The sequence below is a fragment of the Podarcis cretensis genome, assembly GCF_951804945.1.
Source record: "Podarcis cretensis genome assembly, chromosome: 11".
Taxonomy (NCBI): Eukaryota; Metazoa; Chordata; class Lepidosauria; order Squamata; family Lacertidae; genus Podarcis; species Podarcis cretensis.
Window position 1 is genome coordinate 30,746,725 of NC_137180.1, and position 24,308 is coordinate 30,771,032.

The following is a 24,308-nucleotide window of genomic DNA, read 5'->3' on the forward strand; positions in this document are numbered from 1 at the left end:
CTGCACCACAAAAGAAGGTGTGCAATCCTTAGTTAACAGGGAAGGGAGTCTGTTAATATTTTATACTCTTAAACAGCTCCTCTGTACGATCAGTTCATGGCCTCAGGAGAAAACGGGTTAGGACTTCAGTTTGAAAAGATAAAGACACTCTTAAATTGGTTTCTTTGTATACCTATACTAGCTGATTCAATGCCCTCAAAGGGTTCCCAAGGTGGCCTAGAACATTGACATGATACAAAATTGTACAAAATCATGCCAAATTAAAAACAGGGAACACTGAGCAGGAAAGCACACAAGCCACACATCCATTTAGCAGGCAAGAATTTAAAACAGAGTCTCCCTCCCCTCACAGTTCTTCCTCTGGAAACAGCTGCCCCACAAAGGCTCCTAGGGCTGTGAAAATCCAAGGCTGTTAGGCTTTGGAGTCTCCCCTAGAAATTTGATGTTGAGCAAGATCTGTTGGAGTGTCAATATGTGGAACTTCCATTTTATGCTCAGCCTGTATATATTTGTAAATAGACCTTGTATCACAGAAATGCAAAAAATAAAACAGGTCAAAGGCCTGGTGGAATTTAAATATTTTAACCACCTGCCTAAAAGCGATCAGTGAGGGAGTCAATGGGACTTTTATTGACACTGCGTGTTGCAACTGAGAGGTCCTGTCCCATCTGTCAAACATCCAACTGTACCTCTGCCAGGGGGTGGCACATGGTGCAAGAGCTCTGGTGATGCCCAGGGCTGAATTTAAGTTTGATGAGGCCCTAAGCTGCTGAAGGTAATGGGGCCCGTTATATGTCCAGCTGTCCTTTGTCAACAACAAATTGTCGCTGTTTTTTGTGCTGAATATATGATATATGGTAATTTATGGACCTAATAGGTATTTAAAGCCATTTGCACATAACAAAATATGTATTTTATCAAATTAATTGTTGAACTTATCTTATATTTTGGAAATGTACATCAAGCTTTCCCCCCTCTAATTTTTTGGGGGGTCCCCAAGAGAATGGGGTCCTAAGCTATAGCTTGTTTAGCTTATACAGTGGTAACCTCGGGTTAAGAACTTAATTCATTCTGGAGATCTGTTCTTAACCTGAAACTGTTCTTAACTAGATGTACCACTTTAGCTAATGGGGCCTCCCGCTGCCGCCACGCCGCTGCCACACAATTTCTGTTCTCATCCTGAAGCAAAGTTCTTAACCTGAGGTACTATTTCTGGGTTAGCGGAGTCTGTAACCTGAAGCATCTGTAACCCGAGGTACCACTGTACGTAAATCCGGCACTGGTGATGATGGCACATGCAGGGCGGGGGTGTCCTTCAAATATCCTGGTCTCAAACCAGTTAGGGCCTTGTAAGTCATAACCAGCGCAGTGAATCGAGCCTGTAAATGAACCCAAAGTCAGCACAGGTTAAATAAAACGGGAGTGAGTGACCATGACGTCATCCGGAAAGCAAATACCAGAAACAACTTTGGCCGCTGCGTTTTCCGCTAGCTGCAGCTTCGAAATCATGTTTAAGGGCAGTCCCAGGTCAAGTGCATTACAGATGGTACAGCTGTCAAACAGGGAAGATTTTCACAGCACAGGACTGAAGCCAAACTAAGGCATTATTCCCTCATAACCGAGGACAGTGTGTCAAGATAACTATGGCTTGAAATCATTTGCCTACCAGGCATTTACATAAAGCCAGTTTTAAAAACTCCCCTGGTTTCTTTTAGTTTTGTTCTCGGGTGTGTGTTTCAGCTGCACAGGGTAAGTTTATTCAAGCAAGCTTCTCCTTCCTGAAAGTCAAAATATACTGTTGAACGTACAATTACACAATCCCCTAGCCATTGTCAGTGGGGGATTACTCAGAGGCATTTGAGTGCCATTGTGGAGAAATTGTCCAAAGCCTTACCCGAAGCCCTCAGATAACCTCTGCTTTTGTTGAAGTCTGGTTTCAGAATTCAGGTATGTGTGTAGGTGTTGATGTGTTTTTTCTGGATGGGAGACAGGAATTTTGATGAGATTTGTATTAGATGGCTCCACCAGGCTTTTTTATTTCTTTCATATTTTTTTCCTAGAAGGCAAGCCTTACTTGAACCACAATCCTATAAAATGCAGAAACATTCCTGCTGCCCTTACAGCATGGATTGAGGCAGGAACTCTTTAAGCCCCCCTGCCCCAAACCTCAGCTGAACAGCGCCACCTATAGGTGAATCTGCCTGGCACATTAGCTTTGTATACTAAAGTAGCATGAAAAAAGAAGTGCATTGCCTTGATTGTGTAAAACCAGTTTCTTCTAGAGGTTTTGGCACAGCAGAATCCACCAGTCCTTTAAAGTGGGGGGTGGAGGGGGGGTGCTTGATAGACTTCCTGTTTTTGATGCTAATATGGGGTGTATTTTTTTTTTTCTGTGGGGTGGTGCAAAGAATTGTCAAGCCTCTCAGCATGTGGCTGGTTTTGACTTCCTAGGTGGAAACTTTGTCTAGCACCACAATGGGGCTGGGAATTAGTAGAACTGACAAGTTTGTTTTTTGCATAATAAATAAATAAATACTCAATTACTGCTGCCAGCAGCCAGAGCAAAGTGTCTCTTCCTTACCATTAAGTATGGATGGAAGGATCTGTTAATTTCGGTTCTCTCCGTTTTCTCATTTTACAAGTCTTGAATCAATTTCTCTACATTTCTGCAGCAATTTGTGATTTTTTTTTTAAAAAAAGACCATTTCTTACATTTTAGTGTGAATTTCTCATAATGAACCCATTTTGTGTGTAGTTTTGATTAATGAACACATTTAGGGCAAGCAATTTCCCCTATTAAGATGTGTGTTCATATGCTATTCTCACTAATATATCCATTTTCATGCACTTCCCCCCCTATGTGAGGATCTCTGGAGAGAGACAGAAGGGGGATGTCTCTGCAAATCCTCCTGATCTTCCAGAAGTTTTGGATACCATTGACCATGATATTATTCTGGAGTAGCGGTATAAATTCGGAGTGGGTGGCACTACTCGGCTTCCTTAATCCAATAATATGAACTAACAATGGAATTTCATTTGACATCAGGTGAGCTGCTCCTTCTTGAAATGGATGGGGAATTTCATCCAAGAACATTTGGCAAAATTCCCATCAGCATAAATTTTGCCACTCACAAATAACGTGGAGCATTTTGGGGACGTCACCTTGGGTAAGCCCTTGAAATAAGGCACAAAGGAGATTCAGATAAAGCTGATTAGACAAGGGAAAGGTATTGCAGAGAAAGTGAGCATAGGAAATATAGGCCCTGCTACTGCTGGGATCAAGTTGAAGGCAAATATTCGCTGTGCTAGGAGGTCAGGCAGCTCTACGGAGGCTCTGACTATGTAGGTCTGTGGGGCTGATCTCTGAGGACTTGCCTAACTTTGCATACCGTCTAACCTATATAAAACAGCATCTGTAATAAAGGATTTCCTGTTCTTTTTGGAAGCTTGGCATCCCCAAAGTCTATTTATAGGCAATAGTCCTATAATTCATTTGTAAGCATGTGATGACATATGGTGAGCTGTCAGTACAGTTTCTTTTGAAGCAGGCGGAGCGCAAGAAACCCTCCTGCATTCCAGAACTCTGAGCATGTGTCAACTATCTATACAGCCCTCGGTAACATAAGAGAAAGCAATCTGTGCACACAATGGGACACACGTATTTATAAGAAGCACTAGAGAAAGGTAGAGAGCCTGGAATTGGGGTTTCCAGTTTTCCATTCAAAACAAAACAAAAAACCTGGTACCTTAGTTTGAGTGAATCTGAAGATGTACAGAGTTCCAATCTGCCTAGGGGAACATTTTCAGGGCAGTGGGAGAGAGGAACCTAAAAGTGAAGTTCCTGTGGGACAACCCCATCATCTGCAGCCAGGTTTGCTCTTTTTAACCAGACCAAGGTTCTAGTCCACACCCAGCTGAAACCAGAAACTAAACTGGAAAGTAAAAAGGCAACCATCTGCAATTAGCAAAACAGCGACAGCATTCTCACCAGGCAGAAATGTCGCAAGAGGAACAGACATAGACAGTCAAACTGATGCAGTCATTCACAGTCTTACCAGCAGGCATCAGGCAGAATGGTGCTGCCACCACCACCCCAGCTTCTTGCATAGTCTGCTGCTTTGCTCTCTCAATGCCTTCTTCTGGGCTTTAACTGAAGTATGGTCTCGTCTCCCAGACCATAGGTGAGATGATTTGTAGAACAAAAGAAAGGACACTCACAAGCACACATGTTTAAAATGGGTTCCCAGTTTCCCAGCAGATGTGCCAGCAGACACCTTGACTCTTAGCGGTGTGTGTAAAGGTGTGTGTCCAGTCAAAGGTGGCTATGGGGTTGCGGCTCTCATCTCGCTTTTGAGGCCAAGGGAGCCGGCATTTGTCCACAAGCAGCTTTCTGAGTCATGTGGCCAGCAGGACTAAACCACTTCTGGCACAGCACACCTATTTATCTACTTGTGCGGGTGTGCTTTCTAACTGCTAGGTTGTCAGGAGCTGGGACAGAGCAATGGGAGCTCACCCTGTCGTGTGGATTTGAACTACTGACCTTCTGATTGGCAAGCCCAAGAGGCTCAGTGGTTTAGACCACAGCGCCACCATGGAGTGAACACAGAGCCGACTCTCAGAAAGGCAGGCAAGGAAACCACATTCCACACCAGACACAGAAAGTCCACCAGCAATCAAAGGAAGCTCCTGAGATCAAGGAGCAGATTTTTGTCTATGTTGGGATACAGTTGGGTGCCATTTTGAATCAGGATGGCAGACGGAATCTTTCAAGACAGCACTGACTTTTTTTGTTCCTTAAAATTTCGAAGCAATGCTGGGTATGAGGCTGTTAGTTCTAAAACCATTTTAAGCAACCCTTTCCTTTCCCCCTCTAAGTAGAGAATAATTTTCTTCCTTTGGAACTGCCGAGTAATTATAACATAGCAAAACAGAAATTAATTGTTATGGAAATTCAGGCTAGATCTGACCCTGATTCCAAGCTTTTCCTATTTTTGCAGGGAAGCTACTAAAGGAGTTTGGGAACTGGGATTAAAAGAAATTATCCTCTTTCTTCCCCTTGGTACTAAACAATCAGTGTTTTTCAATAAGAAGGCAGATGTTTCTGTTTATAATGAATGTTGTGCATACCCAATAACTTTTAATAAGGAAGTTTAAAGGTAAGTAGTCTTAGACTAAATTGTCACCACAGGCAATAATTAGTTTCATTTAATTCTCTAGGATTTGAAATGATGAATGGTCATGGTAAAGAAGGTTCACTGCAGACCACTTCTTAAGTGCTATGTATTACATGGATGATAAGTGAACAACGAAATAATAAATATACAAGCTCTAAATCCCTTCCTCTGAAACCAAATCACTGGGGGAATGCACCAAGATTTGACTAACATCACATGTATATAAGATATATAAGCAAAGCAGCAACACAGGGTCAGATTCTGGTGGCAGACTTAAAAACACATGACTTTCACACCATCGGAAGACAGGTCACTGGGCCTTTGTTAGCTGAAGTGTCAAGATTCTTCTGTTTTGTTGTTTATGCTTAGTGTGTGTTCATTGCTAGTTTAAATATTACCTGTTTTAATTTGTAAACTACTTTGAGAATTTTGAACTCAAAAGCCATATTAAAATTACTCTAAATAAAGTTGTGGGGTGGTGAGAGAATCATGTCATAGAAGTGAAATCACATGTGTACATTTCATAGTTACCCATTTGAACCTGGAATTTTTTTAGATAGATAGCCTACAGGCCACACCAAGCCTGCCTGCAGAACCCTTTTTGCGGCTTGGCAAATGCATCATGTTATGTACTAAAGTTCTCACCCTGGGCCAGCAGGGGGATACTGTAGATAGTTTTCACTCAGGTCCACATATGCAAATAAGGGATTGAAAGTGACGTTCGGTGATTGGATAGTTACAGAAAGTGGTTACTGTTGCGTTGTAGTGGAGCTCTATATAAGCAGGCTGGCTGAACCCTTCAGTTCAGTTCTGATCTGGCCTGTGAATAAACAAGAGCTGTTTGAAGAATCGCTGTGTTGTCTGATATGTTCACCCACAACTTAACACATCAGGTTCTGAATGCCATTAGCAGCCATCACAAGGAGGTGTCATGCAAGAAAAGTGACAGTATGCCAGCCCACTATTTGAGCTGACTCCACACCTGTGCCATGAGGTCATTTCATGGGAAAATTCTGCCTGTGAAGTGGCATGGGACTGAAAAGCTTTTGGTGGATTGAGTGATTTGTAGTGGGTCAAGGCTGTAGTCCCAGGAGTGCATTTTACCTGCACACCAGGTTTGCATAGGCAGGACCAACTAGAGAACAGACTGCTTGGATGGTGTTGCGGCAAACTACTGCCTGTCTGCTAGCGAAGCCTGAATGGGTTCTGTTCAAGGAAGGACAGAGGGAACATCTGATATGGACGTGAGCAGCATGTGATCTCCCAATGGCCCTTTTGTGGTGTCTGTGGGCACTTGTTGGCCTCACAAGGACAGCAGCTTCATTTCAAAGTTTTTCACTTCTCATTGCGGTCAGATGCTAGTGTCTTTAAAAAGGAGGAAACAAGTAACAGTGTACCCAGAACCATATGGAGAAATGAAAGCCAGCCATTTTGTGCAGAAGTTCTTCTGGAAAAAAATGCACCAAAGAATTAGCTATGGGATGGCATTCATGAAAATAACATGCACAGTCCCGATAATATTCCATTTGAATGTAAGCTTCACATCTATTCTTGGAATCCAGCATAGAACTAAGTGAGCATTCTGGCAGTGCAAGGATTTCTGCTTGTGCAATGGAATTTTCTCCCCCTCTCCTTCCTCTGAGCACCCCTTAAATCTGTTCTAGGTGTTTCCTCAACCCTCTGCGGAAGATTTGGGAGAGGAGGAAGTCCTGTTGTGTAAGTCGGGAACCTTGCAATGACAGGAAGCCTGTGCATACACTGAGGATGAACAAGCTGCTTATCCTGTGTGGACTATGTTTGGCACTAGCATTTAAAAACTTGTGTTTTAACCATCAAAAAGATCTTTATAATGTATTCACTCCTTTTGCTTCTCCACTTTAAAACAGAATAATCATTTTGGTCCTAAAACATTAAAAGATTGCCAAACTTTATGTTGTATTGTACGGTATATTCATTGGAAGCTTAAAACTGCCTCAGAAATAGGGATAGTCTAGGTCAGTTTTCTTGATTTTCCATCTTTCTGTTGTTTGCTGTTTAGTCATTTAGTCATGTCCGTCTCTTTGTGACCCCATGGACCAGAGCACACCAGGCACTCCTGTCTTCCACTGCCTCCTGCAGTTTGGTCAGACTCATGCTGGTAGCTTCGAGAACACTGTCCAACCATCTCGTCCTCTGTCGTCCCCTTCTCCTTGTGCCCTCCATCTTTCCCAACATCAGGGTCTTTTCCAGGGAGTCTTCTCTTCTCATCTTTCTAGAACACTACTAATCAGAGGGAAAGCCCTCCACTGTTTACCCTTAGGCCACCAAGCCTATCCTCTTGTGCAAGTTCAGGAAACAAAGGTTGGGATCTGGTGGGGAAGACTTCTGGGGCTGGTTGAGGACTACAGGGTTTGGGAGATGGGATTGCTTCAGTTCAAACTATGATCTGACCCAGGAAGACTTAGAGGCTTGAAAAGCTCAGTTGTCTTCTAAGGTGGGATTTTCAAGCCACCAAAGAACTTCCCTGGCATCTATATTCAGGACACTTTTAGGGACTATGAGTGAATTTACATTGGAAGCAATCTGTTAAAGGCACATCATTACTACAGGCAGGGTTGAGGAGACTGGGCATGTTTACCCTGGAGAGGAGGAGACTGAGGAGGGACCTGACAGTACCCTGCATGATAGCACCTGAAGGGCTGGAAAGAGGGCAAATTCTTGTTCTCTGCTGCCTCAGATGGCAGCATTAGATATAACCAATGGCTATTCTGGAGAAAAGGGCTCACTGGGAAGCTGTTAACATGAGAACGGTGCCACTATTCACAACTGTTCTTTGCTAGTTCGTGCTCTTAGGAGCTGGGACACTGAAATAATTTGTTGTTCCTTGGCTTCTCTTCTCTAAACCTTGCCTAATTCTAATCTTTCCCTAAAATCCTTTCCCATCTAGGCCAAGCCTCTTCTAAGATGCTTCCTTTAAAAACCCAATCCATTAAATCCTAATTGTTTTTATTATTTGATCTTCTTGTTTATGTCTATTTGGCCTTGAGTGATGGGTATCATTAGGCTTTTGTTCCCTCTACCCCTTCAATTCCGACCCTATTGTAGTTGCATTTGATCTTATGTTCAGAGTGCTTTCAAGGTCTCTCTCTATTTCAGTCACCTGCCTTTGTGTCTGCATTTGTCGTTGTATGTGACTGCACAAGCACTAGTGCCGTAGTGTTCAGTTTCATGTTTGAATGGAATGTCACTCAGTCCATGAAGGAGGCAGCAGGAACATGACAATGGTGGTGGTGCTGGGGTTTCTGGGAAGCAGAAGCAGCAATTTGAGTTATGAATATGAAATAATATGAAATTTGGCAGCCTTCAGCCTCTCGGAAGGGGCTTCTATGCCTGATATTTTTAAAAAATCAATTTCTGCATAGAAATAAAAACATTATTGCAGCTGGAGAGGCACTTAACTATGCACCCAAAGTGTCACAGCTTATCTGAAATTACTTACCAGAGTGTGAGGTTTTCACATCCAAGTTGGAGTGGGTGCTGCTCAAAACAGTCCAGGGCAGATCAGCCTCCTATCCAAAGCACTGAACTGGGCCCTGAAGCACCCCCCCCCCGCACACCCCTACTGGACAGCTGTCTATTGCGGGGTGCTCTGGCTCTGAATTTCAGGCACTGAGCAAAGGCTTGGACTAGATTTCCTGAAAGGGCCCTCACTTCAGCTCCATGATTCACACTGATTACCCTATTATCAGTCTTGTCTTGTAACATTCACAGGGGGTGGGGGGTGTCCAGTGATATTTTGTGCTGATACCCACGCGATGAACTACTGTTATATGACCCACAGCTACAGGGCTGCCCTTCACTTCAGCAGAGGGGCAGCTCTCCACTTGTAATCATGCAATCCACTCTTTTATTGAAGTGAATTGGGAAAGATTTATGGGCAAGAAAGCTCTACATGTGCACAGGAACACCTGATGTCACTGGGTTGAGCCCTATTGGCACGGTCTAAATATCAAGGGTGTCTGAGGGCAAGTACAAATGATAACCTAATCAAGGTGTAACGTAACATAGTGTGCGGTATCACTTGGTGAGCCAAAGTCATGTCAACAACCTTAACAGCCCAGGGGGTCAGAGAGCCAGTGTGGTGTCGTAGTTAAGAGTGCAGAGTTCAAATCCCCCTGAAATCCACTGGGTGACAATGGGCCAGCCTCTCTCTCTCTCTCTCAGCCTAACCTATCTCACAGGGTTGTTGTGAGGAGAAAATGAAAAGGGGGAGAATTGTGTATTCTAACTTGAGCTCTGTGGTAAAAAGGTAGGATATAATCGGGGTGGGGGTGGGGATCCTGTAAAGTAGTGAGGATAATTTTTTTACAAAAGTGCACATAAGCCAGGGAATTCTCATAGCTACTTGAGGGAATATTGCAGATGCTGTCGTGTAATCAATGTGTTATTACTATGTTGTAAACCAGAGGGATCGGGGACCTTTCTGAGGACCATATACTCTCTTGCACAACCTCCTAGAGGACACAGGGCAGAGGCAGCCATGCTCAGGAATTTTTAAACCCACCCACCCACTTCTCCAAACTCCATCCAGGTACATGAGAGGCATTACTGCTTGCAAGGACACATTTCAGTCAGCTGAAAGCACCTGAGAAAAGCATAGAGCTGGGCTAGTCAAGGGAGTGGAATGGGGCCAGGATGTGTGGCATGGTTACGAGTCCTGGGGGCAAGAGAAAGGACTTCCTTTGCCCCCCCCCCGACCTGAGTTTCCCCACCCTTGGTGCAAATGCTAGCTAGTATTGCCGTTGCTCTCAACGGGACTGGCCTGAATAATGTCATCTAATTTATCCCCTACTACTGTGTTTATTAGGTAATCACAAGATTTTTTTAAATAAAAAAAAATCCTCTTGGGATTCTGGGGAGAAGTGATTTATTTTTAAATCATCACTGGAAGGAACCACTAAAAATACTGCTCTTCTTCAGTGTTGTGATCTGGCTGCAGGGCCCCGATGCAATCTTCCACTTGTCCCTTGCACCTTTCAGCAGCTGACAACATTTCATGCTAACAGGAAACCAACTTCTCCTTGGTGAGTGTACTCATTTGGGAAGGCAAGAGAAATTAAATGTAGACAGCAAGCAATGTCAGCTTAACCAGAGGAAAACTTGCCAGGGCTGGCTGCTAGCAGCAGCATTCAGACTTGCTCCAAGGACAGAGCTTCAGTGATCCAGTAACCAGCCCAGTTGTATAACATGACAGAGACAGAAGCAGTCAGCATTCAGAGAAGTGAGAATGAAGCAAGCTGCGTGCCTTTTTGTTTTTGGCAATTTTTTTAAAGGCCTCTGAGTATAAACTGTAGCATGTACTTCATGACACGCCAACATCTGAGAGGGTGCTACGTCCGCCGAACAGTTGGGCAAGCCTCAGCTAATAGAATCATGTTGAAATCTTCCCACTGGAACAAGAGCTTGTGCAAAGGTCTTTTAGTGGACAGATGAGCAATAGGAGCATTGACCAATACGAAGCAGCCCAATCTGGTTTCATAGAGCAACTAAGCCCTTTGGCCTGTGCCATTCCATACAAATGAGAAATTTCAAAGTGTCATCCCTGCAAGTCACAAGCTGACTCTATTGACCCCCTCAATGTTGATCACTGCCAGTTCACACAGCAGGCCAGGGACTTGCAATACCAAATTGACTGTAGCACAAAGTCCCTGTTGCGCTTGCCCCCCCCCTTCAGAGAGTATCCTTGTCCTCCATCACACATTTTAATTTTAATTCTTGGTGGTTTTTAAATACCGTTTATGATCTATGTATCTTATTTCTACACAATTCTGTTTCATTACTCTGGTATAATCTGAATACAGAGTGGCTATATTAATGAATGAAATTAATTAAACGCAATATTCTCGTTTGGCACAACAAGCATCGCTATAATGGTAGCTCTAGTGTGTGTGCAATGATAATTGCTGTTCATAACATGCCTCCCAGAAAGGGTTGTTATGAAATGCATCAGGACCAGTGTTTTTCGGAGGTGGCAGGGGGGGGGCGGTACTCAAGGGTTCATTTCCCCTTTGGCATCTTTCCCCCTCTAAATGTTAAAGGTGTGGCACTTGCTGTAACGACTTCATGGTGAGTACTGGAACCCCTTTTTCTTTTTATAAAAACACTGTTCAGGCCCGAAATAAAACCCTCCTTCAAGCACCTGGAATTACACCCCCTCCTTTCCTTTCCTTCCAGCAGCAGTGCTTAGAGCAGCCATGGCAGCGTTTGCGACATCTTTATGCAGCCATATCAGGTGGGAGTTCTGAAAAGTCTCAAGTCAAAGGGTGATAATAAGCAAGTCCTTCATTTCCATCTGCTTCATCACAACAGGCATGGAGAACACGAATACCCCAGCTATGTTGCATTTGCATTCACTTCCTGAAGCATTCTGGGCAAAGCTGAAGAACATGCTGGCTTTCCCTATCGAGTGGTTCTGTGTTTCATTGCTTTGAGGCTGCTGCGTTTCAGTAGGTTGCTTTGTAGTAATGTCCAAACATCACTGCCATGTGGAGCGTTTAGGTTGAAGTTTCCCAGCTTTGAATCTTTTCTTGTCTTCCCTCCAAAAGTTTTAAAAAGTGGGAACTTGACTTTTTTTTCTGGGAGCAGGCCAACACGGCTTATTGCACACCAGGCTAAACACAGCCCCACTGGGCATTTGGGCTTTCAGGTGTTCACACACCAACCTTGCACAGGCAGCAGATACAGAAAGTTGTTTTGCTGGTGGGGGGAGGGGCTGAAGGGCTGCATTCAGCTCAGCAGATCACAAGCTGTGCCGGACTATTCTAGAAGCATAGACCTTATTGTTTGTGTCTGAGGGTGAGTGAAGGAGTTCTTCAGTGTCTGACTTTTGTTGTTGCTCCTGGCATGTGTGAATGATACTTAAATATTTTAAGTACATACCCCTCAACCATCCTGATTTGAGCAGGACACCCCAGAATTACAGAAGCCACCCTGGCTTCTGATTGGATCTCAAAATGTCCTATTTTGAGGCTTATGGCTTATGGCAGAGTGCCAGACCACTTGTTTTTTTGGTCTTCTGTGAGTCACTTGGCTTCCGCAAGAACGTGAGACCAAAAAATGATTGTCCCAATTTTGATCAGTGGGATGTTGGAGGGAATGTAAGTAGCTGTTTCTAATTGTTGTCAACTTGAAGCTTCCAGGGACAGGATTAGCATCAAATAAAAGGTCAGAAAAGCACAGTTTCTCAGAAGTAAGCTTCCTGGAGCTCAATGGAACTTACTAGGATGATTTGTGCATCATCATAAGCCAAACAATGGCTTATTGGGGTCATGCTGACTCCTGGAGAGGAGCCCATCCCATTTTGCTTCTCCTGGGTCCTTTTGGTTCAGCATAGCAGCTAAAGATTGGCTTAGTGTATGATCCAAACATGGGATCTTGGTTAAGCAGTCTCTCCTCCTTAATCACAATGCAAATAATAATCATATTATTCCTCAAAGTGCTAGATAAAAGCAATAGATATTGAGCATTTATTATTACCATTCCAGCCTGCAATTTGCAGCTTCAGTCAGAATTGTTTCCAACAGAATGCCAAATGTGTGGACTGTCCTGTCCTGAATGGCAGAAGAGATAATGATCAGTGCTTCCAGACAGCTTTTGGAGAGTGTCTTCAATGTGTTTTTACTTCTTAAAAACACCAGGCCACTATGATAATATTCCATTTTTAACAAAGAAAAGCTTTGTGTAGCTTTTCTGCTTTCCATATTTGTGGACTGACTCAATATTGATTAAATTCTATAGTTTCTTATTTAAATATTGTTCATGTATCAAATTTTGTGTTTACCATGGAAAGTATATAATCTTTAGAGAGAATAATTACAAATTAGCAGGAGCTATAACCACAGCAAGTGGTTGTGGTGGTTATGTTGAAACTTTCAACTTGTGGCAAATTTTCTTGTTACGGTGACACTGCAGAATTCTGAAACGTTGTTTTCATAACAATTCTATATCAGCAACTCGTATTCATAGCATTGTGGAGTTGGAATGGTCCAAAACACACAAGCATGACATTCATTCAACAGTGTACCTGTCCTCACCACACAGATCAATGTACGTAATAGAGGCTACAATGAGCCAGAAGCAGAGAGTAGGTGTACTGTCAGAAAGTGTTTACAGGACAAATAACTTGCAATGTCACATATTATTAGATACCAAGCGCTTGGAGATTCTAAACAAAGCACTAACCCAGCACTTAGTGACCTTGACTCCTTCGTTATCTTGGTTCATCTTCGTCCTGCAATACCAAGAACTTTGAAAGTTCTTCTTCTTTGTTCTTTCTCTGACCTACTAAGAAGATTCTTTACGTAACCATCTAAGCCACATCAGTGCTCAACTCATGGCTCTCCTCGCACCTTTCTCAAGGCATTTAGAGAGAGATAAGATTAATAGAGATGTCCACTCATCAGATGGTAACCAACCTGCAGTGTACATCTAATAAACTTGCTAAACGAATTATCTGTATCATTTGCTCCCAAGTGGTGGAGGAGAATCGCATTACAGTGGTACCTCGGTTGTCAAACTTAATCCATTCCAGGAGTCCGTTCAACTCCTGGAACCATTCAGAAACCAAGGCTTCCTGCACTCAATTGGAAGCCGCGTCAGATGTTCGGCTTCTAAAAAACGTTCACAAACTGAAACACGTACTTCTGGGTTTGCGGCGTTCGGGAGCCAATTTGTACGGGAGCCAAGCCGTTCAACAATCAAGGTATTACTGTACACTTCCATACCTGATCAGTGCACTAAGTTATAGCTGATAAATGTTCTTTATAGTCATTTTCTTCAGACATTTGCTTTTGGAAATAATGAATGCATGTTGGGAGATGGTGTGGCAAGCTCCAACCGTGATCTATTTATGTTCATTAGAGAAGAATACTTGAAAAGAATACTTGAAAGAGGCTCTCCTCAGCCGTAATGAATATGCATTGGTTGAGGGGGTCAGGTATGTTGCCCACTCCCTAGGTGTGTGTGTTATCTCTAGAAGTGCCTGAAATGGGCTGTGTATTCTTCTCAGATGCAAGCTATTCAAAGCTGAACTGAGTCATACCTGAAGACTCTGATGTTAAACAATAATTAAAAGAAAACAAGTAAAAGAAAACAGCCCATACATCAGGGGGTCGCCAACTTTTTGGGACCAGTGGACAATGTGGAATTTGCAGAAAGTGCTGTGGGTGCCAATCAGAAAATAGTGGCTGTGTGGGCATAGAATAACAGAATGGTGGCTGTACAGGATGTGGTGTAACACAAAGTGGCTGCCACATCAAAAAAGGATGAGAAAAAGAGCCAGGAACATACAAGGGTGCAGGCATGCCCAGGCATCAATGGAAAAAGGCACCTGCATCTGCTCACAGGGAGAAGTTCCCTGGAATGGAAGGGAGGGTGTCCAGTCCTGGCATCCAAAGAAATGTGGGCATGTTTAAGTGTACAGAATGCCAATTGAGTGAAAATACAAATGCACTGTGGATTTTTAAGGGATAATTACTGAGACCTTTTGCAGACACCACAGGGGATATTACTGGTGAGTGCCAGGCTGGCAAGAGAAAGATGTTTTCTAATAATCTGCAAGCAGATTCTTCAGGGTAAGATTATGTTTTACCTTCTTTGGGAGGAGAATGATACTCGTGTAGGGCAGAAAAAAGTAAAGCAGAACATACTAAAAAAGAATCCATGGCATTAAAATAATCAGTGGCTCTATAAATGCAATACCTTTGGTAGACTGATCAGCCACACACATATGTCTCTATCAAATGGACTCTATCAATTTTTATTAGAACACCCATGCACATACAGGTTAGTTTTTTTAAAAAATTAGGCTACACTTGATGGAATATGTGCATCTAAATTAATGGGTTCAAACCCGAGCCAGGAGCTCAGCCCCTGTAAAAATTTACAGCCCTCCCTTTTACACACAACCACGAAAATAATTTCTGTTAATTGTCCATTTATAATTCACAGCATTCTAGTACACAGCTGTGTAGCAGTTGGGTCTGTTGGTTTGTTGGTTTAGTGCAAAAGAAAAAAAAAATAGTTACAAAAACATGGAGATTGGAATAATAAAAATGACGTAGGAACTAGAGATGAGTGTCCGCTATGGGTATTCTTCTAAGCTCTACAATCTGGGAACTAACCATCGTGCCTCCGTCCTGGCTGCCGGGGCAGGACTCGGTGTCACTGATGTTGAGGCCTGCACCTGAAAGGAAGAGAAAGGATGATAACATTTGGGAGGCTCGGACATTAAAAAAGGGCAGTATATCCAGCAGAGAGCAAACCTGCTCTGTTCTTTTATTATTCTGCTACAAATATAGCTTCTCTTGGTCTGGATTTTTGTGCAAAAGAAAGAAGAGACCTCGAAGCTGTGCTAGAAACAATTTAAAGCCCAATTTATTTCTGTCCTGTGTATTTCAACCTGTGCATCCCAGCTCCTCAAGGGTCAGCTAAAGCAGGGCCAGATTTAGGGCTGTGCAAGCAATGTGCATGCTCTGGGCGCTGAGCTGAAGGGGTGCCTAATCAAAGCGAGGCTCTGGGCTTTGGGAAGGTAGATCAGGCTCTGACGGGGTCCCAGAGTCCTCCTGTCTCCTTCCCAAGCCTTTTTAGCACTTTCCCAGCTATGGGAAGGAGGTGACAGGGCTCTTGGTCCCTGACAGAGCCCTTGCACATCTTTCCCAAAGCCGGGTGCATCCTTGCCTGCCTTTGGGAAGGCAGTGTGAGGACAGGGGGAGGGGCACCAAATTTTGGCCTTGCACAGGGCACCATAATACCTAAGTCCACCACTGGCTAAAGCAATATATATGGTTTGCTGCTGTGGCAGGCAAGAATCTTATGCTGACCACTGATGAGATGAATTCAGTGGTTTCTGAAGGTCCCGTCAACTCAAAACACCATGGGCCATTAATAAATTAAATGCTTCTTGTGTACCCTTGCTGTCTTTTCTTTCTTTCTTCCCCATCACTCCCTCTCCTTGGATTTTTGTTTCTATAAACTGCAATTATAGATAACAGAAAGTTCTTTGGCCTTGCATATAGAACTCTGTACAGCTGCGGTATTGCCTCTGTGATGTTTTTAGGACTTGTGCTGATGGTGTATGTGAATGTACACAGACAGAATTACCCATGTCCTTGAAAACACAAAACAGAGGTGCAGTGACAGAATCCTAAAACGGTGCTTGATTGAAGTACAAATTTAAACTAGTTTGTAACTGGATTAACTAGCATGGCTTGCCACTAAGAGCCCTGTGGACTGCAGCTTTGTGAAGATATTTCAAAACTGTTTGTTAGGGCCATAACCCCTTTGCAAGGCTCCAATTCTCAGGGTTCCTTAACAGATAAGCAAAGATGAAAATACATGTTTGTGGTGGAAAATCCTCTAACTAGTTTCTCTTGTTGCAAGGTGTTAGCAGCCCAGAAAATTCTACAGGGGAAATTCCACTGCTTCTCCTAGCTTGGCAAATATTATTTTTGTTTAAGGGTTTGATTTTGAGGTGAAAAAACAGCACTCTTCTGTTTATTTCCTTGTGCAGCCTGGGATCTTTGTTCCTCCCTCTTGTTGAATCTTCTTGGAGCCCTCTAGCCTTTAAAGGGTGGGTCACGCATAATGTGCAGGCAATCCTCCCAATGTGAAAGGGGTTTAAGTTCCTCCAGTTGTTCCTACTACTCCGTCCAAAACTCCTCACCCTCTCTGCCCTAATGGACTTTTGTTCCTGCAAGGAAAACACCTGAATGAAGAACAGGACCTCAGTGTGTGAACAATGCCAATAGGGATTTCCCAGATGGCAGTAACATTTTTTGACAAAGCTTGGCCCAGGCCAGGAGTAGCTGAAGGATTCCTTCCACCAGCATTACATCAAGATGAGGATTGGTTTGCTAGGTTCATGCCTCTAGGAAGTTTCTCTACAGGGAGGGCAAGACCCATTAGGATGATGGTGGATGCAGCTTCAACAGCGCTTGAATTCTTCATGAATGACAACAACCAAAAGCAGATGGAACAACTCGGCTTCCTCTCTTTGCCGTTTCTTCTGCAAGTGGCACAGACAGATTACTGCTGCCTAGGTGAACACTCTGTGCTCTGGTGTCAGGAAAAGCAAATACAGCTTTTAAAAAATTGCCCAACCCCTATTTGGGCATTTCAAGACTTGCAATCCATATTTATTCAGAAGTGCGTGCAAGCATAATTAAACATGGTAATGCTAAAAAGGGATTAATGCCAGGCATTACTTTCCAGCCAAACCAGTTACAAATGACCAAGGGCTACAGAGGTACGATGGACTGGGCAGAATTATTCCTGCTGCAAATCCACTGTCTTCAAAGGTGCTGTCCTTGCAATAAATCTGGCTCGCAGAGTCCTGCCAATGCGATGCTTTCAGGATACCAAGTGTTACCAGGTTTTCATTTAGAAAACAATTTGTGAAATGCAAATCAGATGGGAGACTGGCAGGGATTTCATTCCAAACAGGTCTTTCTGTTGCCCAGCAATACTCATCTCTCCTTTTTTCTCCAGGGATGACCAAGTGACTCTTCAAAGAAAAATATTTTAGGAGCAGAGGAAATGTGGGAGGTGGTGAAGAGGCTCTGAGAGAGTGAATGGCTGGTTTCCAAAAGCAGATACAACTGCGCTGCTCCAGAGGGGACAACTTGAACCAACCTTCAAATGACAAGAAAGGCGATTCTGACTAAACCTTAGGAAGAACTTTCTGAGGGCAAGAACTGTTCAACAGTGGAATGGACTACATCAGAAGGTGGTGGACTCTTCTTCGCTGGAGGTTGTTAAACAGGTCGGGTGGCCATCTGTCGAGGATACTTTGGCTGTGATTCCTGCATTGCAGGGGGTTCCACTAGATGACCTTTTGGGCTCCCTTCCAACTCTACAAGTCTATGATTCTGTGACTAAGCCACTACTTGGAACGAGTTGGAGGAAAACGATGAGCCTTGAAACAAGATAGATGAAAAAGTTTTATAGAGGCAAGAAACACCCAGACGTATATGCAGGATCATAAGAAGAGGTGATTGTGCTCTCTGGGGTAGAAAACAGTGGAGTGTTCAGACATCTTGGAGAAAGGCAACTCTTAAATCAAGCCTAGTCTAGATGTTCTTGTAAATAACCATCATTTCTGTAAAGTTTCATTTTGGGTTGCTCCAGAAACCTGTTGACCTCAGATTCCATGGCATTTTGGCCTCTCAGATGCTGCCTTTTCACTTTCTTTTTAAACAGAAGAGCTCAGTTCAGAGAAATAAAATGAAATTGGTATCTAAAATAAGGCTACAGAAAAGGTCACAGTGGGACTAATATGCTATAGCTAGCTGCTTTTGGAGTCAAGAAGGAAAAGGCATTTCAGTAAGATGACAAAGAACATCTACTGCAGTAAAAGGCTGTTTTGACAAGAAGGCTTACACAATTTGAGGGACCCAGAGCTGCCAGATAATCTGTTAAAGAAAAGTATAGGAACTTTATGTAGAACCATAGTTGAACTCCTGACTGAAGTTTATTAAAAAGTAACTTCCTTTATAGACACAGGGTGTTTCAGAAGTGTCCTACTATGAAATTTCCAGAATTAACTGCTGCTAGCCACCACCAAAAAGCACAGCCCAAATGGAATAGCCTGGCATGGCTCATTTTATATCACAGTGCTAAGAATGCTTATGGTGTGCTTAAATATCAAACTGCAATTGCTACATCTGCAAGATCTGAACCTTTAACATGTCTAGGGTGTCCCTTTATTTTATTTATTTTTAAAATCTCAATATTTAAAAACTGGTTCTTTAAAATAATAGTAACAACATTGTGTTGGAACACAAACAGGTCATCAAACAGCGAAGCAACAACCTAAAATATTTCAATGCACAGCTGCTCAGAAAACTATTACAGAAGGCTAAGAGTTCAATGTGACCAATTTGTTATCAGATTAAAGCACATTAGTCCTCATAGGGCTATTTCATGATTTAATACTGGGAAAGTAGATTCCTTGGCCTGCGTGTTTCCAACAATAATTATGAGGTTTGTGCTTCATATTCCCTTGCTAATTTTGTTAGCCCAGTTTCTTTATCAGCTCTGCCCATCTTGCAGTACCAAAACGGAAACTCTGCGATCTGAAGCTTACTTTGCTTCCTGCTTTGAACTTGAGTGCTAATCAAAAATGCACCGAGTTTATCATGGTCCCTCACTTTGTTTGAAAAAGTTTGTGAGACCAGCTCAAGGAGTATGAAAGAGGTAGTTTCAGAGATCTACACAAGGTTATTAGATTATCAATTTAGGGAGGGTTCAAACAATTGTGAGAAGCTGATATTCAGGGGACTATTTCTTTCTTTTTTCCTATGTGATAGCCATTTTATCTCTGATAGAGAATGGGCAGCTTTGTGATGTGCATCCACCTTTAAGCCTATATCCATTAAAATGAAGGAATCCATGTTAAAATCTGTGCATCAATGGCACTGGACATCTGTAAGACCTCATTATATTAATAATTCCTTATCACCCATTTGTTGAAGAAATGTCCAAATCTTGGTGCATGGATCCCTCTCTGGTGGGACATTCCAGAAGCACAGACATTTTGGAATGCAGTTATTGTAATCCTTAGTGATCTCCTTCACAAAGACATTGAAATAAATCCTTATTTAGAAGGTGCAACAAGAATCTCCCTTGTAAGAATCTGACAAAACACCTCCTTGTGGCAGCATGGAGCTGGGCTTACATTGGAAAGACGCAGGCTGATGTACTGTCCGCAAGTGGTATGACAGGGCATAGAACTTGACTTTGACTGATAAACTTACATAAAGCTACAGAGTGAAGACTGGAGAAATAATAATTGGTTTATATTTATTTATTTTATTAACTATAACATGGAGGGACCTAGATGGAACATACATCTTTTTGGCTGCTATTATTTTCTGTCTTATACATATCACGACTGTATTTTGCATTGTACCTGGTGTCCAATATCCATTATTTGTATTGTTTCATGTTATTTGTAATAACCAATAACATATATATATAACCAATAACACACACATATATAAATATGAATAGGGAGAGCGCTTCATTAGCAGACCCAACAAGGTGCCTGCAGTGGGAACTGCTGCCTGAATAGATCAATAAGCTAATTCCAATACTCAATATACTCTGGCTATTCAGTATTAGATCTCACCTTGCTCTTTCCTCATCTATCATGTTGTGCCCAACATAATTTATAAGTTACTAGCATCACAGGCATTCTCTAGCCTTATTCATATATCACTTGTGTGTTGGGGGGTGTACCATAGAATCAAGAGTTGGTCTGTACTTTTAGTTGACTCTGACATCCCAATCATGTGGAGTCCCTACGCATGAGCAGGAGCTTGCACATTGGGGTTTCTTTACTGACAACCACACGCCCCATTCAGTTGTGGGATGAAGTTGCAGGCAGGCCTAAAAGTGCAGCCCTGCTCCCAGTTCAATGCAGCATTGCCCTATACAGTTGACCCTCCGGATACGAACTTAATTTGTTCCAGGGGTCTGTACATACCCCAAAAAGTCCACAACATGAGGTGCCACTTCTGCACATGCACACAGCACGATAGAGGGCTTCTGTACATGTGCGCGTGGCAAAACCCAGAAGTATACACTTCTGGGGTGTCCATGTTCACAACCCAAAAGTTACGTTACCCAAAGGTAAAGTAACCTGAGGGTCCACTGTACAGTACGTGAGTCACATAGGAATAAAGCTTTTGTACGCGTGTCTTTATCCCAGCTTATTCAACAGGCAGAATAGAAACTGCTTTTCTTTTCATTTTTGAGGGTCTACAAGCACCTCCTTGTAGGTGTCCTTGACAACGTGTTGAGCAGGACTCCTGCTCCTCAGATGTGAACACTTAGAGACCAACAATGATTTTTAGCTGATATGACTGACTGACCTATACATACACATACTTGCTCTTGCCTACATTCAGGTGGAGAAGGTAATGTGCAAACTGGAAGTACCGTGCTAAATGAAATTGCCGCAATCACATTCACAACAGCCCTTTTGGAGTTGGCATGACTTGAATCAAGGGCAAGCAATTGTGAGGTCTACTTTAGGAGTCTATGTGCCTCCTGGGTATCCAAGCAGCCCCACCAGCTCCTTCCTTGGCTTCACTCTCACTCATTCTGACTGCTCCTGTTCCATCCTCTTTCTCTAACTTTCTCTTCCTGCCTGTAGCCACCCCCTGTGCATCACTTTTGGATCCCACTAAGATTTAACTGCCTTGGACTGTTTCATGGCCTCCTTCAGCTATGACCTCATGGTACTTAACTGCTCCTCTCACTTTTTGTAGGAGCTGCCTGGATCCTGTAAGCTTTGAATTGTCTGTCCGGAATTGGCCCACATGATTGATCTTCTGCTTCAAATAGTTATTCCCCTTGATGGTATTTTGGTTCCTGTATAACTTCTTCCACACATGCAAACAACAATGAACCTGAGGGCATTAGTGAATGAAATTTGGGGGCACTGCTATAAGAACCATTGCCTTAAGAACACAAGTTCTTTCATACATGCTAAAGTTTACCTTGAGCACTTGAGAAAATCCATTAAACATTCCAGACTAGCTTAGTGTCCTGACTCTAGTAGAATGAAAACAAAAAGCTTAATGTTTTTTCATTCAATTTGTTTTTTCAGGTCTTTAAAATAATCTGCATATTAACTTTAGCACAGAAAATAAGCATTTGTGCTAAAACATTTTCCCCCACTACAATTTGATTTGCCAGACATAATGCATTAGCAAAGAGCACACTTGATCTTTAGAAAAACCAGTTGCATTCCAAAGCATAACATGTGGGCTTCTGAAAAGAAGAGAGATTGCACTTACCTGTTTTTAAAGCAAATATTAGATCATCGAACTCTTGTGATTCTTCATCAGCCACTAAGGAGCCGCTGCTGAACCCTCCTGGAGTTGCGTAGGCACTGCCATTGTGTGGGCTCTGTTTAAAGGCAGCACTGGCCTGGCTGCCTGGCCTTAGAGATGCCCTCTCCCAGTCTGCAGGCATCTTTGGGAAAACATTGAGAAAGAGGCAGAGGATTACTCTCTGCATTATAATTTGCAGGCGTCCCTCAATCTTCTAGTGATATGACTAGAGCAGTCATAGGGAACTTACATTGGATAATTAAAACATTCCTTTTAAGGATGATTTTTAGGTCATTAATGGTTGTGGCCTTACTGAAGTTGTTGTTGTTTTTTAAATGAAACTGGCTAAATGATTTTTAATAGATTGCAATTTTTATTTCCTCTCTGATATTTTAGTGGTTTTTGGCTGCCTTTAATGGACTATGGTCATTTTAAATGCTTTGGACAGGATCACTAACAAACCCTATCAGCAGAAGTCCTGTGAAGGGGCTTCTGCAATGGGGATTTCTTCCATTCCTCCCCGCTGACACCATACCCCCACCCAAGCTGGCTTTGAGAGGGTCAGGAGAAGGCCCACCCCCATCCACAGCTCACAGGTGGAGGAGAGACTGTTCCATCTGGTAAGCTGATATGAAACCTTTGGAACAGCAAAATGTTCAATTCCACCCTTTACAATTGTGTGTGTGTGTGTGTGCGCGCGCGCGCGCATGCACGCACACACGCACACACACACACTTAATATTACTAGCTGCCTTGAGCACACTAAGCCCAGGTATGAATAAATGTTTTAGTGAGAAAGAAACCCAATTTTTGTCCAAGCTACTATTACTACTAATACTACTAGACAGGCAGCGTTGCACAGCAGTTAGGTTTGGACTTGGCTATCTGAAGTTCAAATCCCTGTTGAACTGTGAAGCTAACTCAGAGCCAACCAAAACTGCCTGTTGCAGAAAAAAATGCAGGTTCGTACCTGTCCACACACACACACACACCCTCCAATGGGGCTTACAACATAGGAAAAGGATTAACCCTCTGCCCCTACTTATCCCTGCTTTTAAATTTTTTAAAAAATAGGCAGGAGGCCAGCTGTGTAACTTGTAGTTTGATGCTGAGCAGTTTAAGCAAGTCACTATCCCTCAGGATTGGTTGTGATAATAAAACTCCATGCTGAGGAAGGTCAGGATGCAAGCAGAATGAACATTCATCATTTTATATGGCAATTTCAATTAAGAAGTGCTCCTGAATTCCAACATTGCTTTTAGGCGCCCAGCTGACGGATGATGTCAGCAACACATTACCTTACCTTTGGCTAATTCAATAGCTGGGACCATTTGTAGAGACTAAGGACTTATTACAGTGCAGTCCAAACCCAAGATGTGCCAAGGTGAGTTTGGATTTCGTGAATCTTGGGCTTTCCCAGATGAGCCAGGGCTCAGCCAGCCCAATGGCTGTGTTACTTTCTCCCCCTGCTTAGCTGTGGCTCCACCGGCTCAGCTGGTAGAATTTAACAGAGTTTAACTTAGAATACCCAAAGGGGGTATTCCAGGAGCATGGAGGAACAGGACAAGGACAGACATAAACCTATTCCAAATCCTGTATAGCTTGCTTATGTGATCTAGGGCCCAAACCGGAAAACGTGAGCACACACTCACCTGCCAGCTCAGTAGCCCCTCCCAGAGGCTCCTGGAAGGAGTTTGAAATAAGGGTAACTTATGCCAGTGCAAATTCTGCTAGCCTAAATTCTGCTGGCTTCTTTAGATTGAGGATTGCTGCATTGGTTATAATGCTGCAGTAACTTCTTCACTTCGCTGCAGGTAGATGGCCTTTCAAAATCCTCCACCCAATCTGTGAGCAGATAAATTGGAGGGACCTTTTCACCATATTTCTTGTGGGGGTAAGTGAAATTATCCAATAGTTTCTTGAAGGTGGAACTCTCAATCAGTAGACTTCTTTCTATTTTTACTAAGGTTTTTCTCTCCCTGATTCTCTTTTGCTGCTGCAAGAAACCTAGCCGTCATTTCGCATATTCCAAAATTCCCTAAACCCAGTGTCATTCTGGGGCATTACAGAGGGTAGCAGCAGCCACTACATACAAAATAATAATACCCCCCCCCCAAGAGGGCTTTATTTTCTAGAATGAAAAAAAAAATCTGAGAAATAACAGAAAAAATGTCTTTGAGAAAAATTGGCATTCTGATTGGCTACTGTAATGTGGCACTGGCTCTGAAAATTCTCCAGAAATAACAACTTTGAAATG

General features: G+C 42.9%; 1 protein-coding gene across 3 annotated transcripts in view; it reads right to left on the minus strand.

Annotated features, from left to right (window-relative positions):
• Positions 1–14,943: 14,943 nt before the first annotated feature.
• Positions 14,944–24,308, minus strand: part of ADGRV1 (adhesion G protein-coupled receptor V1) — a 241,486-nt gene continuing 232,121 nt past the window's right edge. For all 3 annotated transcript variants that reach the window (XM_079995244.1, XM_079995245.1, XM_079995246.1), the window contains 2 exons: positions 22,016–22,193; positions 14,944–15,396 (listed from right to left, as the gene is read on the minus strand). In XM_079995244.1, the coding sequence (XP_079851370.1) occupies positions 15,278–15,396; positions 22,016–22,193 (297 nt within the window). In that variant the 3' untranslated portion in view covers positions 14,944–15,277. The remainder of the gene's footprint in view (positions 15,397–22,015; positions 22,194–24,308) is intronic.